The sequence below is a fragment of the Sinocyclocheilus anshuiensis genome, unplaced genomic scaffold (genome assembly GCF_001515605.1).
Source record: "Sinocyclocheilus anshuiensis isolate Anshui unplaced genomic scaffold, SAMN03320099.WGS_v1.1 scaffold329, whole genome shotgun sequence".
Lineage (NCBI taxonomy): Eukaryota > Metazoa > Chordata > Actinopteri > Cypriniformes > Cyprinidae > Sinocyclocheilus > Sinocyclocheilus anshuiensis.
In genome coordinates, this window is record NW_015540881.1 from 609,638 (window position 1) to 627,972 (window position 18,335).

Genomic DNA, 18,335 nt, shown 5'->3' on the forward strand with positions numbered 1-18,335 from the left:
AATGCCAGATCCCTACCCTCTTGGGATCTGGCATTGGTGCTGAGAGCCCTACAAACTGCCCCCTTTGAGCCTTTGCAGTCAGTCGAGTTGAAGTTTCTTTCTATGAAAACCCTACTCCTGACTGCATTGGCCTCGATCAAGAGGGTGGGGGACCTGCAGGCATTTTCGGTTGACAAATCGTGCCTTGAGTTTGGGCCGGCTGATTCCAGTGCAACACTGAGACCCTGGCCCGGCTATGTGCCCAAGGTTCCTACCACCCCTTTCAGGGACCAGGTAGTGAACCTGCAAGCATTGCCCCTGGAGGAGGCAGACCCAGCCCTAGCGTTGCTCTGTCCTGTACGCGCACTGCGACAGTACGTGGATAGAACTCAGAGCTTTAGGACCTCAGAACAGCTCTTTGTCTGTTACAGTGGACAGCAGAAGGGGAAGGCTGTCTCCAAGCAGAGGATGGCCCACTGGATAGTGGATGCCATCACCTTGGCCTATGAAGCACTAGGTGTGCCCTGCCCGCTCAGGGGTGTCACATCATCCTGGGCGCTGGCTCGTGGTGCCTCACTAGCAGACATTTGCAGACCTGCGGGCTGGGCAACTCCTAACACGTTCGCTAGGTTCTATAGCCTGCGTGTCGAACCGGTTTCCTCCTGTGTTCTGACCTCAAACAGGTAGTGGCACTGAGAGGCCCGGTTCAGAGTCGGCTTGCGGCGTCCTGGATGCCTAGTTCTCCAGAGAGTCTCCTGACCGGGCAGACCCTTTCGAGTCCTCCAGCACTCCGGCGGCCAGACGTGGCGGAGCGTCCGGCGCCAGGCCTTTTCAGCCAATGAATTCCTGAAATCTGGTGCGAGGCTAGTGCCCATATGAGTGACCCGGTTGGGATCCCATATGTGTATTTCCACGGTACAGTTACTAGGGCTGTGTTTCACCTGGCAGACCACGTTTTGCCGTCTCTAAATGATGCAGCCATGAGCCATCTCAGAGACTTCCGTGTGCAGTAGGGCCCCTCGGGGTTACTCCACGTGAGTAAATGTCACTTAACCCTTTCTTCAGCAATGGAGTCTTGCGTGGTGAGCATGTATATGGCCACAGCGGTTGAGTGCATTACTTATTGTACTTATTATTTTCTTTGAAACAATTGTACCTGCTAATTCCAGGTCTTTCTGAAGATCTCCACAAGTGATCCTTGGCTCTTAGAAAACTCTTCTGATAATTCTTTTCACTCCTCTGTCAGAAATCTTGCGAGGAGCACCTGGTCGTGGCTGGTTTATGGTGAAATGATGTTCTTTCCACTTCCGGATTATGGCCCCAACAGTGCTCACTGGAACATTCAGAAGTATAGAAATCCTTCTGTAACCAATGCCATCAGTATGTTTTGCAACAATAAGGTTGCAAAGGTCTTGAGAGAGCTCTTTGCTTTTACCCATCATGAAATGTTTCTTGTGTGACACGTTGGTCATCAGTTGGGACTAAACCAGCTAATATTAATTTTCACTGACAAGGGGCAGGATTGCTTTCTAATTACTGATAGATTTCTGCTGGTGTCTTGGCTTTCCATGCCTTTTTGCACCTCCCTTTCTTCGTGTGTTCAATACTTTTTCCCTGGGTCATTCCACTTTATTACACATAGCTTAATTTCTGAACTTATTTGTTTTGCTTTCTTTGTATGAATGGATTACTTGGGTTGTTACCGACATCTGGTGAAAAGTTCATGTCAACAGCACCTTCAGAAATATATTTACTGAGAAAATTGGTGATGTGTTCAATACTTATTTTACCCGCGGTATATAAAATGTGTACACTGACACTTTAGTTAAAGTAAATGACAGCAAAAAAATGAAAACTGAATCTTTAGAAAATATCTGAGCTGGTGAGGTTGTGAATATCTAGAGAAATCTAGACATTTGTTTCTTTCTTTGACTGTAACGTTCTGAAGGCTGCTGGTGATTGTTGACATTGTGTTTCTAACAAAAATACAGAGTGATGGGGAGTTATGAAAAAATCTGTCATCAATTATTCATTTCAAACCTGTATGTCTTTTGTTCATCTTTGACACAAATAAGGATATGTTTAATAAAACTAAATTCCATTTAGTCCATTTTACTGTAACTATCACGCTTCACAAAGTTCATAGACATCGTAAAATAAATCATCATGAATCAAGCAACTGAATTCAAATCTTCTGTAAAGACACAATCGCTTTATATGAAGAACAGCACGATTTATATGGATTTCTTTTATAATCTCGTATGAACTTTTTAAAGTGTCAAACTTTTGGTCACATGGACTTTCAAAGGAGGGACTGAAATCTCTCAGATTTCATTAAAAAGATCTCAATTTGTCTTATTTAAGTCTTTAAGTATTTACGTCTTATTAGTTTGAAATGACATGAGGGTGAGTAATTGATGACGATTTTCATTTCTGGGTGAATGATCCCTTTAAAGTAGCCTGGTTAACATCTTCACATTCTCATCTTCAAAGAGTGTCTTTGGTACACAGAGATTTCCACCTGACTTGACTGTTAAAAACACTCCAGAAGATGCTTTCGGTTTTATATTTGGTTGTCCAAATAAAAACAGATTTCTTTAAAATGTCTACAGACTGTCTAAAAAGTTTTGAGATCACATTCATTGACTTTTAGCACTCGTACCTTCCAGCTATGAAATAAAAAAACAATTAAAGTTAACTTTTTGCTTAGCTTGACCAAATACAGACACACAGAGTTACACGATACATCCACGAGATTGCGGCTCAAAGACTGGCGCTCAACTATATGCATGAGGTCACAATCAATATGGTGTCTTTTACTGATCTGAATGAATCCAGCTTCATAAAAACAGCATGTACAGCAAAACTGGATAACTCACCCCGAGGAACATGTACAGACTCTATACACAGAGCAAAATACAATAGATAGGTCATAGTTAGCGTCTTTTTGAGCTACATGTGTCCATGTTTTCTTAAAGGGATAGTTCACCCAAAAATAATTACTCCCCCTCATATCGATCCAAACTCATAAGACCTTCATTCATCTTTGGAACACAAATTTTTTTGATAAAATCCGAGAGCTCTCTGACCCTCCGTAGACAGCAAGGGTCCTACCACGATCAAGCCATAGAAACGTAGTAAGGACGTCGTTAAAACGGTTCATGTGACATCAGTCGGGACAGTCCTCCGCCATTATCGACGCATGTGCGTGGTGCTGCTGACGTAGAACACGCACTTCACCTTGTTCATAAGCAGAGGAAAGCAATGTCGATAATGGTGGAGGACTGTCCCAGAATAGAAGAAATTGTTGAATAAAGTCGTCATTTGTATTCTTTGCGCACAAAAAGTATTCTCGTAGCTTTGTAAAATTATGGTTGAACAACTGATGGAACCACATGGACCATTTTAACGATGTCCTTACTACGTTTCTGTGCCTTGATTGTGGTAGGACCCTTGCTGACTATGCAGGTTCAGAAAGCTCTTGGATTTCATCAAAAATGTCTTAATTTGTGTTCTGAAGATGAACGAAGGTCTTACGGGTTTTGAAGGACATGAGGGTGAGTAATTAATGACAGAATTTAGATTTTTGGGTGAACTAACCCTTTAAAGCCTGAAGGTGCATGAATAAACAAAACTGTAAATCATCACGACAGCACCATCCTTTCAAATGTGCATAAAAACATACACATCCTTATTACATTAATGTAGATGTGCTGTAGCTAAGTTGGCCTTTGTACAAATGGCTTTTGATGACTAACCCAGTTTGCTGGCTGGTCCCTTCAGGCTCGCTCTTGGTCTCTGGAAAGAGAGTACGGTGAAGCCACATTATGAAACCACTTCCACATAATCAGTCTTTGGAATTTCTGCTACAGCAATCAGCAGAATTGTATTCTTTTTACTTTCAATGTTTTCTTCAACTGACGAGTTGTTTGCAAACAACTGCTTGGTGTAAATTCAATGTCGTTTGTAAAGAGACGTAGGGACTTGATACCTACAAAGATCCTTTTTTGCCAAATATGGTAAACAGGACTGTTTCAGAGCAGTGGCACTTCCTGAGACAAACACTGCAGCATGTCATTATGTACAGTATTTGTTTCTGTGTTAATCTACACGTGAATATACGAGCATACAAGCAAGTCAGATATGTACATCTAGAGACAAGAGGCTATATACAGAAACAAGTCCAAAAGGCTCAAGTCCAGTTTGAAAAGCACATCAATGACACCGAATGGCCATCTGTAGTTGTTGTTTGGTGACTCACCAGATGAAGCATGGCTGGTAAAGTTTATCTGGGGTGTTCTTGCATGATGAGGAGGTATCTGTTCATGGACAACAGTGAAACAGCACCAATCGTTTCTGGTCCCTCGATATTCCCGATTGAAGTAAACCTCCACACCGGATGTAGGTCCCTCGCTGTCCTCTCTAGATGAGTGGAGGGAGTGTCAAGATGATGAGAGTTTTGCTCTAGATCTTGATTCCTTCTTGCTGACTGAGCTGGGATAGAGACTTTTTCACACGAAGCGCGGTGAGGCGAGCACCTCCGTTGGCGTACCAGCATTCCCTCATGATCTTTGCCATCACACGCAGGGCCTGCGGGCAGGAGGAGACAGATGCTATCACAGGTATAATTATTATGCTATACACATTCCCTAACCTTCTTTTGCATCTCTTGCATACATGCACAGAGAGAATGACTGCTAAAACTACTGAGCTTTACCAGCCATATATTGCTGTTACCAATCAATTAATCATTTGGCATTGGTGAAAGTCGGGAAATCTTTATGTGCGTCCATATGCATTGAAAAAGTGCAAGTCATGATGTCCAGTTCTGGATCTTTTGAGTGAACAAGTCAAAAAGACTCACAAAACAGTCTTTGCACTCACTTATGAGTTAGCGGTTTGAATCAGAGTCAATGTGAATCGTTAACAGCCCTTACTGAGTCTACAACTGACTCCCTCAATCAGGGCCGTCAGTAGGAATTCTAGTCTCTGTGCAATGAATGTGCTATGAGCCCCCTCAAAATCATATTCAGTGTGGGGATGGGGGGCGGGGTGATCTTCGCGATCGCGACATCAAAATGAATCAAAATGAAATGAAATGATTGTTACTACGATGACAATTTTGAAATTTACATCAGCCTATTTACTGTTGTTGATATGACAGCATGTAATTAAAGGGGTTCTATTATGCTCTTTTACAAAGTCTTGATTTTGATTTGGGGTTGTAGAACAGGCTCTCATACTAGGTTGTTCGAAAAACACATTATTTTTCACGTATTTTACATTATTACAACACCCCTCTCACCAGTCTGACATGAACAGCTCAAATAATTCCTGAATCAAATGAAGGCCCGCCTTCTGAAATACGAAATGTGCTGTGATTGGTTAGCTGGGCCAGTCTGTGTTGTGAATGGCTCCACTCGGCGCCTGGTCGGGAAATGCCATACCCCTTACCATAGCCACCTGCCAGCTTCAGTGTAAATATTGCGTCAATAACAAATCAATTTGAGCGCGATTTAAACCTGGATGATTGTAAGCAACCACTCTAAGTTTGTCTGCCTCGGGAAAGCTAGCGTGTCTCCGACATAGTGATAACACTTGTTGCCTTCTCTAGTGCAGCTCAACCAGGTCTCGTAGACTAACTAAAGTTGAAAAAGTGAAAAAGCATAATAGGACCCCTTTAAAGATAAATATTCATGAGAGTTAGTACTGATAACTAATACTCAAACTATTAACAGTAATTTTTGTTAATTGAAATAAAGCTGAAATTAATATAAATATTCAAAGAAGAAAATAATATTGCCTTGGCAATTGAATAAAACTAAGTAAAATAAAATAAGTTGAAGTACTAAAATGATAAAAATTAAAATAGAATTAAAAATGATAGAAAAACTACTAAAAATGGCAAAAGCACATTTTAATAACTAAAACTATATGAATTAATATCTAATTCACTAAAGACATACAAATATTTTATAAAATGTATTATTGGTTAACATGAGGCTGAATTGACTGTAACTGAAATGTGTTGGAACCATAGGCTAAACAACAAATTTTTACCTTTTTTCAGCAGGCATACAAATTTTTTACATTCCAACTGACATACGTATTACAAAACAATGATATTTATATGACAAAAATACACTCAGAATCACTAGAGTGACAGCATAAAACTGGAATAAAATTATTCGAAATACAACTAGAAAAGCACTCTAGTTGATGTAAATTAAATCTTCATATTGAATATACTAAAATGTCCCTTCAACATAGCAGTCACTTTAGGTAAAATCTAAAGTAAGAAGCTATGACCTCAATGAACTAAAGCGCTTCTGAACAACCATCTTTATCAAGCAATGTTGTAATTTCTCAACTCAAGTCATTTGGCTCCTCAAACCTTTTAATTCAAGAGCCACTGCCTCTTAACTTTGCCAAACATAAGCATTCGTTTAACTACTTAAAGTCATATAAAGAAAACTTAAGATGAAAGAAAACATTGCATTTAGTCACTTCTGAAAACCCTGGACATTTAGTTGTTTTTAATGCAGAGAGCATGAAGCATCTGCTGTGGCCTTCTCTCGTCCTTTTTATCACACATCACCGTCTAGACAGCTCTTTCTATTAAACACACCTGTGCATACAGAAAAACGCTCCAAACAAACTTTAACTCAGGTGAACTCTGAGTTTGATAAGCTTTTGAAACAGATGAACTTTCAGAAAGTAATTCATGTGAATCAGCACTTTGAAAGAGTGAGGTGCGCAGGTTCTTTGGGTCATATCAGGACTGAATGTCAGAGTGTCATCTTAATTACACTGTCTGTATTTAACAAAAACGACAAGAGCACTCAGCTACATGGAAGTCACATCCAAAATCAATCAAAGCCGTAAAAAGTGTTATTAATTTTTTGTGACTGGGCACAGCATTCATCCTTGCAAACCCAAGCAAGTCTACTTTAGAAAGATGAAAATAAAGTTCCTCTAACTGGTGGGTGGGTGATCTGATGATTTTATATTGTAATCGATCTCAAAGTTGGAGATGGTGACTCTTTATGCCCTTGTAATAATGTTACAACTACAGCAATGAGTGAATGGCTGCGCTCACTGGCCACATTATATCATGTGTCTTTCATGTGTCCTGAAATATTTGAAAAAGTGAAAAAGCATAATAGGACCCCTTTAAAGATAAATATTCATGAGAGTTAGTACTGATAACTAATACTCAAACTATTAACAGTAATTTTTGTTAATTGAAATAAAGCTGAAATTAATATAAATATTCAAAGAAGAAAATAATATTGCCTTGGCAATTGAATAAAACTAAGTAAAATAAAATAAGTTGAAGTACTAAAATGATAAAAATTAAAATAGAATTAAAAATGATAGAAAAACTACTAAAAATGGCAAAAGCACATTTTAATAACTAAAACTAAAATAAAAAAATCACTGAATATATAATAATTTATATCTAATTCAAAATTAATATCTAATTCACTAAAGACATACAAATATTTTATAAAATGTATTATTGGTTAACATGAGGCTGAATTGACTGCAACTGAAATGTGTTGGAACCATAGGCTAAACAACAAATTTTTACCTTTTTTCAGCAGGCATACAAATTTTTTACATTCCAACTGACATACGTATTACAAAACAATGATATTTATATGACAAAAATACACTCAGAATCACTAGAGTGACAGCATAAAACTGGAATAAAATTATTCGAAATACAACTAGAAAAGCACTCTAGTTGATGTAAATTAAATCTTCATATTGAATATACTAAAATGTCCCTTCAACATAGCAGTCACTTTAGGTAAAATCTAAAGTAAGAAGCTATGACCTCAATGAACTAAAGCGCTTCTGAACAACCATCTTTATCAAGCAATGTTGTAATTTCTCAACTCAAGTCATTTGGCTCCTCAAACCTTTTAATTCAAGAGCCACTGCCTCTTAACTTTGCCAAACATAAGCATTCGTTTAACTACTTAAAGTCATATAAAGAAAACTTAAGATGAAAGAAAACATTGCATTTAGTCACTTCTGAAAACCCTGGACATTTAGTTGTTTTTAATGCAGAGAGCATGAAGCATCTGCTGTGGCCTTCTCTCGTCCTTTTTATCACACATCACCGTCTAGACAGCTCTTTCTATTAAACACACCTGTGCATACAGAAAAACGCTCCAAACAAACTTTAACTCAGGTGAACTCTGAGTTTGATAAGCTTTTGAAACAGATGAACTTTCAGAAAGTAATTCATGTGAATCAGCACTTTGAAAGAGTGAGGTGCGCAGGTTCTTTGGGTCATATCAGGACTGAATGTCAGAGTGTCATCTTAATTACACTGTCTGTATTTAACAAAAACGACAAGAGCACTCAGCTACATGGAAGTCACATCCAAAATCAATCAAAGCCGTAAAAAGTGTTATTAATTTTTTGTGACTGGGCACAGCATTCATCCTTGCAAACCCAAGCAAGTCTACTTTAGAAAGATGAAAATAAAGTTCCTCTAACTGGTGGGTGGGTGATCTGATGATTTTATATTGTAATCGATCTCAAAGTTGGAGATGGTGACTCTTTATGCCCTTGTAATAATGTTACAACTACAGCAATGAGTGAATGGCTGCGCTCACTGGCCACATTATATCATGTGTCTTTCATGTGTCCTGAAATATTTGAAAAAAATTTTAATATAAGCTAGGGCTGGGCGATTTTTCAGATTTTATCAATTAATTCGAATTTAATGTTTTGCCACGATTTTATTCTTTAGAAATCGAGGAATCACGATTTTGAATAGAAATATTACCAAACGTTAGAATTAGACTCTTTGACAATATACCAATGATAACAGTAAAGAGAAAAGAACGATCCAACCGCATGTCGGCGCATGTGATTAACCGCTCATGTGTGACACACTCATATCGCTAGGTACCATTCAGTCAAACTGATGTTTACATGGAAAAGCAGCACAATCGAATAAAAAACCTGCAAAGAACTAGGCCTGTATGTCTGACATTTCATGTATGCATCATGGTGACAGGCTGAAAGCTGCTGTTCATTGTTTTTACAGAAGATTTATAGTTAATAATAGTCTTCTGGTGTTATACCTTCAGTCCTTTTGAATTTGAATTGCCTTGACTTTTGAGTTTTTTTTAAAGCATTTTCATTGTATTATTCCTTGCAAGTCTCCTTGTATTTTCTTAACATATAATATGTATAAGACAAGTTTGTACAAGATTTAGTTGTAGTTCATGCAACTTTTCTGCAAAGATATTTAACAAATGATTTGTTTAACATTTACATCATGTTGACAACTTCATGTGTGCTGCACTTGGAATAGAATTTTCTTTAATTAGAGGGCTAATAAAGAAAAAGTTACTTGAATCATGTTGTAGTTACATTTTCAAGTTGACTAGTTAGAAATCATAAAAAATCGAGAATCGGTCAAACGTTCTGAAAAAAAAATCGAGATTTTAATTTTTTGCCATATCACCCAGCCCTACGGGTTGTGCAATGAATACATTTTTTAAAAAATATTTATTTTTGGTGTTTTGCTTTTATTATGATACGACAGGAAGCGAAGTGGGAGAGAGAGAGGGGGGCCGGATCGGGAAAGGTCCTCGATTCAAGATTCGAACTCTGGACACCCGTAACTCAACAGCGTTACATTTCGGAGCACTTGCCCACTAGGCTATCAAGCCATGAATCAAATTGTAATTGCAGTTTCGATTTTTGGCTTCCAAAAATTCTGAAAATGTGTTAATCAAGCTAAAATTACTTGAATCATGTTGTAGTTACATTTTCAAGTTGACTAGTTAGAAATCATAAAAAATCGAGAATCGGTCAAACGTTCTGAAAAAAAAATCGAGATTTTAATTTTTTGCCATATCACCCAGCCCTACGGGTTGTGCAATGAATACATTTTTTAAAAAATATTTATTTTTGGTGTTTTGCTTTTATTATGATACGACAGGAAGCGAAGTGGGAGAGAGAGAGGGGGGCCGGATCGGGAAAGGTCCTCGATTCAAGATTCGAACTCTGGACGCCCGTAACTCGACAGCGTTACATTTCGGAGCACTTGCCCACTAGGCTATCACGCCATGAATCAAATTTTAATTGCAGTTTCGATTTTTGGCTTCCAAAAATTCTGAAAATGTGTTAATCAAGCTAAAATGATCATTGTGCCGCATTAAGTTCCTTTACTTTAAATCGGTGTGCTCTCTAACGTCAGAATCAGTCAAATCATGAAAAGTGCCTGTCGTAAAATACAGTGTATATGCAGATCACGGCTGTTCCCCAGGAGCTTTCTGTGCGTAAGCTTGAAGACGGAACAGAACAAGGACAAGCAAAGTATACTTGGGGTTTCAGGCGTGCACCTAAATGGTCAAATATACACATCAATGTATGTGTGAAGCACTAACTACAAGAGGTGTTTCACTGCAGTTATTGCTGCTAATGGAAGCGTAAACAATTACTAACTCCATGGGGTAATTACTTTTTCCACACAGGGTGTAATAGACCTTTCTTCATAGATGACAAATGTAGCCTATTACTGTGTTTTTCATTCTCAAAGGGTCACTTTTATGCATTCATTGCAGTGTTGTTACTGTTAAAGGAGACCTATTATGCAAAATTCACTTTTATGAGGTGTTCAAACACAGATGTGTATCCACAGTGTGTGTAAACAACAAACCTATAATGGTAAAAAGTCCAACCACTCCTTTTTTTGTAATCCCCATAAAACATAAGCTGTTTCCATCCACCTATTTTTATGCGCATTTTGGATTATCGCATAAAAAACCGCTGGATGGAAATGCCAAGATGCGCATAAATTCTAAAAATGCACATAAAAAACTTATGCGCACAATTGAGTAGGATAAACTTTTTAGCCGATAAGAAAAAATGTGCATAAACTACGATGGAAACACATTTACCGAATAAATTCCACCATGCGCATAGAAAAAGTTATGTGACTTTGCGCTATGAGACAGGATAACTTGACTAACCAGCAGACCGATCTCGTTCACAGCATCTATATGTTGTTTTGATCATTCTGAAATGCCTGAGGAAAGTCTGTCATCAAAGTATTTCTGTATAATTACTGTCACATGACTGCGTTCCCAAACACCAGGCATCCACCTCTAAAAGCAATGACCGCATTTATTGTGTTACGTCTGCTCTCTCTGAAGCGCAAGTAATTTATTACATATGAAAATGATTATATTCAGTGGCTTCTCCTAGTTTTCTTAGAGATATTTAGTGCCAGTTTATCAGGAAGTGATGATTTTGTTCTCTTTGACTCGTTGGATGGAAACGGTGCTTTATTCGCAAATGTTTTATGTGATATTCCAGATTTGCGCACAAGTTAAATTCGCATGTTTGGATAGAAACACAGCTACATAAGTCTCTCCAAACGAGCAGTTACAGATTTCCCCCTACTGTGATGTCACAGTAGGGACAAGCATAGATATGTATAGGTAGATGCCACGGACCCACTTTATATTAGGTGGCCTTAACTACTATGTACTTATATTTAAATTAATCATTTGGTACAGTGCACTTATTGTGTACATACATGTTTTTACATTGTACTCATATTTTTTAAAATACCTATATGTAATTACATGTGTAATTAATTTCTGTAATTACATTTATAATTACACTGTTGACCCATCCCTTACACCTTAATCCGCACTTAAACCTACCCATACCACCAAACCTGTGCCTAACCTTACCCGCATCCCACCTCAATAGCAGCAAAAGTGTTTTGCAATACAATATGAACACAACAAGTACATTGTACTTATTTTTTGATGTAAGTACATAGTAGTTAAGGCCACATAATATAAAGTGTGACCGATGCCACATTTGATTGTCCAGATACTTGACGCGTTCTCCATCTTGGAACCGTCTATGCCGTCACTTACAATAACAATCAACGAGTTTCAAGATGCAACAACATTGTGCAGCATCTGGTTGTAAAAACCGCCTAAATTTAAATTCCTGAAGAAACTGGATACATTTTCATATGTAAGAATGTACTGGTTTGTGTTTTTAATATATATGAACTCAATATTACAGGTTTTTAAACTAAAGTACCTTTTAAATGCCTTGTTAGCTAACGGCTTCGTCCTGATGTATTGTGTTAGTTTAGCAAAAGCATCTTCTGAAGTCTACTGAAGATATAAATATTCATACATGCGTATAACTACAGTTGCAGTGCAGATGCACCAGCAACTTGCTCTTGAGTGTTGCTCTCAATATGTCCTCCAATATGGTGGACGGCTTACATATGTAGGCCCATAGAAACAGCCGCTAATAGGGCATCTACCTATGTATAGGCCTCTGGTGACGATCTGCCCTAGCATAGATCCTGCTTTGCAAATGAGGGTCATTCAAATGCAGGACTTGCACAGAAGTTGATTCTCAAAGATGGATCAATACCAACTGTTCGTGACCCAACTTTATATTCAGCACACACAAGTACCTCACTTCATATTTTGTTAATGTTTGCAATTCACCTTTCTGAATGTGCTTGCTAACACCAGAGCCATGTTGTTATTTTTATTTTTAACCCGAAAATGCTCGCCATCTGTTAATTCATAAACACACCTTTATTGCTTCTTAAAAATAAGTAACGACATAGCTCTCACAGTCTCTGTGAATACAGTCAGAGACAATGGGAGCTTTAGCCAAATTAGCATACAGCGAGCTAACAAGCACATTCAGAAAGGCCATTTGCAAACTGTTACAAAAGTATTAGATGGAAAACTTGCTGAAAATTAAAAATGTTGCCTTGGCAACTAACTTAAATAAATTTGTTTAAACTGGAGTACTAAAAGTACTAAAACTGAAATAAAAACAAATTAAAGCTAAAATGAAATAAAAACTAATGTAATGACTTTGATTACTTAATTTTAAGGGAATTAATTATTATTGGGGAAAGGGGAGGTGTCCTGAGGTCATGCCCATGTCAAGAGTTGGGAGTCTGCCATTTTTCTCCTGGACAGAGAGTTCTTAATCTGTCACTTTCTGTTTATCGGATTTAGCAATTTATGTGTTAAATGGTCAGGGGTATCACACATCTGGTCCTTGAAAGCCCGTAAAACAAAGATAGTTTTGCCTCCTCGTTTGAGTTAGAATTTAAGCCCTGTCTTTATCTGAGTCTCTTGAGAGATACGCTGAATAGGACAGGAACTGCTTCAACCCTTCACTGACCCTGCATGAGTTTTACGACCGCAGCTGGTTGCAGAGGAGTGCCTCAGTTTGTCTTAATGGAATGTGGTTGTTTCATGTGTGGATTCAATAGTGTAAGTGGGTCCGTGCGAAGACAGAGATCCTACACTAATAAAAATCACAAAAGTCTGAAAATTAAAATGAAAACTGAAAATATAAAAATAAACACTACTTCAAAATATATAAACAATAAAAATTTATAAATAAAAATAAATAACACTAAGGGGGTTGGTTGAAGATCTAATGGCATTCAGTGTAAACATTTGATAACAATTCAGAAAATCAGACAGGGGCCAAATATTTTTTCACAGCATGGGTCCCAGTATTTAATCCAGCATGTCTGTTTAGGTCTGATCTAATAAGCGTATACCTCTGCATCTGCTTTCCCCCCCAAAAAACACTTACAAAATGTGAAAATCAGAAAACAGCCTTTTAATATTGGGCAGCACTATCATGAAATGTGTCTTTTATGCCGGGAAGCTGTGATAGCTCTGCAGACGCTTAGTTAGATTAGAGGCTTTTTACGACTGCAAATTGGATGTAATCGAATCTTCCCTTTCACAGCAGTAAAAAGCGCTTCAAGACAGAATGAAAAAAGAGTGCCACCTCCACTTATGCTGATAGTGTAGAACAAATGCTTGAAGAAATCAGAGGAAGAGCAATTTAATATAGATCAACAAGATAAAAATGGGCAGTTTGGGGTGAATAGATCATCTACAAACAAAATCATCCACAGAAAAAGGAATAAAGCTGAAGAAGTGCTCACCTCGCAGCTCTGCCACCTGTTAGGGATGTTGGCACGAAGCTTTTGGTCACACACTACCCGCTTCATGTCCTCTATTGACGGATCAGATGGTACAAGGTCATAGTAGGGCAGCTGGTAGTCCTCATGGATGCCTGAACAGAGAATGTAGTCCACAAGAGCATATCTATATATGATGTTACAATAAAAGAGTACTGTACCTAATATATAACACAAAGCAGGCTCCAAAAACCTGAAACCAATCTGGGATTCATTATAATTAGTGCTGTCAAACAATTATTCGCATCCAAAATAAAAGTTTTTGTTTACATAGTATATGTGTACTGTGTATATTTATTATGTACATATAAATACACACACATACAGTATATATTTTGAAAATATTTAAATGTATATACATTTATATATTTATATTATTATATTTTATATTATATATAAATATATTTAATATATAAAAATAACATATTTTTCTTAAATATATACATGCATGTATTTGTATTTATATATACATAATAAATATACACAGTATACACACATATATTATGTAAACAAAAACTTTTATTTTGGATGCGATTAATCGCGATTAATCGTTTGACAACACTAATTATAATACAATATAACATTACATATTAATTATATTTAATCAGATAATAATAATTTGAAATGTTTTAATGCAATTGTTTTTAAATTAAACTACAAAAATTTAAAAATCAATATACATGAACACAGAAAATAAATAAGACACTGAAGAACATAAATCCAGTCATTATCATCATTTTTTATCACAGTGTCGTACCTCCAATTGAACACCTGCGAGCAATTTCCCAAAACACCAGACCCAAGGCATAGATGTCTGCCCTTTTAAAAGACTCAAAATGCTTCATGTTAATGGAGTCATCCAGCACCTCAGGGGCCATATACCTGTGAACATGACAGATGACATTAGAAATCCCTCAGCTTAACATTATTTACACGGTTGCTCATTTTGACAAACTTTACAAAACAACCCACAGGAATGAACTACACATTTTCTGTGAAGAGCATAACTTTCGGTAAAATGTAACAATTTTCAGTATTACTTTTACATGCGCTGGAATGAAGTGTGACACTGCCAAGCAGTTTTATCTGCTATTTTTCTTCAAGAAATTACCAAGATTAAAAACTGAGAAACATAATCAAGGAAATCAGTTATTACAGTCAAATGAATACAGAGTGATCAAGTGATTACAAAAGATCATTTTAGTTTCTGCAAAAAAAAAAAAAAAAAACACACACACATATATATATATATACACACACACACACACCTGGTGGGGAAAAGCAATTTTTGCTAATCAAAATCCACAATTCTCAGAACAAATGAACTGATCAATCCATATTCATCTGTCCTGCCCCTGTAATGCAATAAATCCCATCGTAAATTGGAATGGACTGGCTAGACAGAGCACCAGGACTTCAACACCCATCAGGTTATATAAGAAAAGGTGTTTTGAAAAGGGAAAAAAGTTCAGATTGGAGGCCGTCCCATTTGTAATATGTTACATTTTTTTTTATCTCCAATTATAATTCATTTGCAACCTGCACTTGTCTGTCATCTTTCCAAACAAGCGAAATGAATGGACCACAACTGATTTCAGTAATTTAACAAAAAAATTACAGGTAACTTCTCTTATTAGCACTAATACAATTATATAAATAAATAATGATTTTTGGTGGATTTTTGCTGAAAATCAACACAAAAATTGCTGCAAATATCACCAAAATGTCTGAGAAAAAAACTATTCAAATTCAGTAATTTTGGGCTGCAAAAATCTGAAAAAAGTCTGCAAAATCCTGGTGGGAATTATATATGCTCATTTGGGAATGAAAGGAGACACTTTTATTTAAAGATATAAAAAATACACAGATTCACTAATGTAAGGTTTAATATTTAACTGTATCTTTGGATAATTTAATGCAAAATGTGTTTTAAGGCAGGACCTCCATAGACTTACATTAGAAAAGGGTAAAAAAAGGGTCCCACTTATTAGGTGGGATCCTTAACTACTATGTACTTACATAAAAAAAAAACAAGTACAATGTACTTTTTGTGTTCATGCTATATTGCAAGACACTTTTGCTGCTATTGAGGTGGGATACGGGTAAGGTTAGTGACAACAGTGTAATTATAAATGTAATTACAAAAATTAATTACAAATGTAATTACATGCAGGTATTTAAAAAAAATATAAGTACAATGTAAAAACATGTATGTACACAATAAGAGCACTGTATCAAATGATTAGTTTAAATCTAAGTATACAGAATAAGGCCACCTAATATAACGTGGGAGCAAAAAAAAACTTGTTGGATAATATGGCAGATAGCAACAGTTGTTAAGGTAGGATTGCTCAAGGCGGAGCTTTAACGGTTCAGCTGCTGAGGGCGTCTTGTGGGTTGCACAGTGGCCTAAAACACGGTTTTCCTTTGAAAACCATGAAGACGGAGCTAGACGACATCACTCAAGTGAGCCCTAGGGGGACAGAAGACTGTGAGGAAGCACTTTGACATTCAAAAGTCACATTCAGTTATCATCACAGCAGGACATGGTAGTGGGTGTTGTATACTGGAATATATGAATGTCAGTGTGTGGGTGTCACAGCCTGTCACACCCAGCAGTAGTCTAGGTAAGTGTGTGTGTGTGTGTGTGTGTGTGTGCATGTAGTGTCCAGGGGGCATAGAAGAGAATGGGTGCACCGCTGAGAGCTTCTCGCGGTAGATTCGATGTGACACTCTTGTGGTGACAACAGGGAGAGTAGCGTCCCTACAGCACTGTCCTTCACAGCACACATCTCACCCTCTGAGTGTCCTCTGAGTCATCTCAAGATCTTAGGCCTGTTGAGGGGGTCCGAGAAGTGTGGTTCCACTCTCAACAGTTTCAATAGAAGCTGTTTTTAGAATAACGAGAAAGTTTTGAGTTCTGAAACTTGCAGGATGTTTCATCAATGACCTCTTATATGTCAAAATATCAAGGAAATTTTGGTTTCTCAGTTCATGACCCCTTTAAATTTAATGATGGTACACTTTAAAGGGGTCATATGATGTTGCTAAAAAGAACGTTATTTTGTGTATTGGTGTAATGAAATGTGTTTATGTGGTTTAAGGTTAAAAAAACACATTATTTTCCACATACTGTACATTTTAATTGGATTAATCACACAATTTTCATGAAGTTAAGCATACAACCTTTATCTTGTGTAACCAGGGCTCCAGACAAAAAAATCAATTAAGGAGCCATTGGCTCCTATAAGAAACAAAATTAGGTACCAAAATATTTTTTTAGGTGCCACAGAATAAACATGTTTTATTAATATTTTTAACCACTTGAACATTTCAGTCATACTGTCATGTGTTTATGTATCATCTTTTCTTGTCTTTATCAGCATTTTATTCCATCTTGTAGATGTCCTGGAAACTAAGGTTCACTTAAAGTGGGAACTAAACGTCTTTTCCGATTTGAGAACTATATAGTCACAAAGAATTGTTTATTACAGAGAATTTGTGCCAATATCACGGACCATAACTATGTCAGCATCACTTGGCCATTGGGTGTAGTTTGGGCTCCTCGTCAATACATCCTATAAATGTTGTCACATGTCTTTCACACATCCAGTCTGTTTTTCTACATTAGTAAAATGCAATTTTCTAGGAGGAGTTGAATCATGTAGACAACAGGTTAAGTAAAAATATAGCGCATAAATTTAGCAAAATGCTCCTCTTTATAGCTGTTTTTTTTAGCTGACTGATGAGTTTGTTTTACACATTTTCTGCAGTTTGAAACAATGAATGAGCAAAACAGCATACCTTTGATGTCCATTCATGTTTATTTCATACTATAGTAGTAAAGAAAAAGATGTGAAGGGTTCACGTGATGCCACAACTGGAGCTGCTATTAGCAGGTGTGTTGTAAGCGCAGGTTTTCAGCAGAGATGAGGACTGTTTTTCCACTAAAACTTTGATGCACGGTGGACAGTAACTAAGTAGTTTTACTTCGTTACTGTACTTAAGTACATTTTTCAAGTATCTCTATTTTACTGGAGTAGTTTTATTTTTAGTAACTTTTACATACTACATTCCAAAGCATAAGATCGTACTTTTTACTTCACTACATTTCATAAAACTTATTGTTACTCCTTATAATATATCATGTGCTCCGAGACGCAGAAGCGGTGTCTGATTCATGAACGAACTGATTCTTTACAATGAACCCGTTAAATCGGTTCACAAATCGCACCAAACGATTCATTCACGAATTAGAATGATCCGATTGCAGCTGTTCTCGAGTCGACAACTCACTGATTCAAATGAACCATTTAGT

At 37.1% G+C, this 18,335-nt stretch overlaps 1 protein-coding gene across 2 annotated transcripts in view; it reads right to left on the bottom strand.

Annotated features, from left to right (window-relative positions):
- The window catches only part of LOC107688454 (TGF-beta receptor type-1-like), an 81,676-nt gene that overhangs the window by 10,290 nt on the left and 53,051 nt on the right, over positions 1–18,335 (bottom strand). Inside the window, exons 7-9 of one of the 2 annotated variants that reach the window (XR_001634237.1) lie at positions 14,775–14,899; positions 13,982–14,112; positions 4,241–4,569 (exon numbers count right to left, since the gene is read on the bottom strand). Coding sequence is in view for 1 of the 2 variants with exons in the window: in XM_016486124.1 (XP_016341610.1) it covers positions 4,444–4,569; positions 13,982–14,112; positions 14,775–14,899 (382 nt within the window). In the remaining variant the exon portion in view is untranslated. Of the gene's footprint in view, positions 1–3,543; positions 4,570–13,981; positions 14,113–14,774; positions 14,900–18,335 lie in introns of those variants that run through there. The other variant, XM_016486124.1, reaches the window with a different exon arrangement.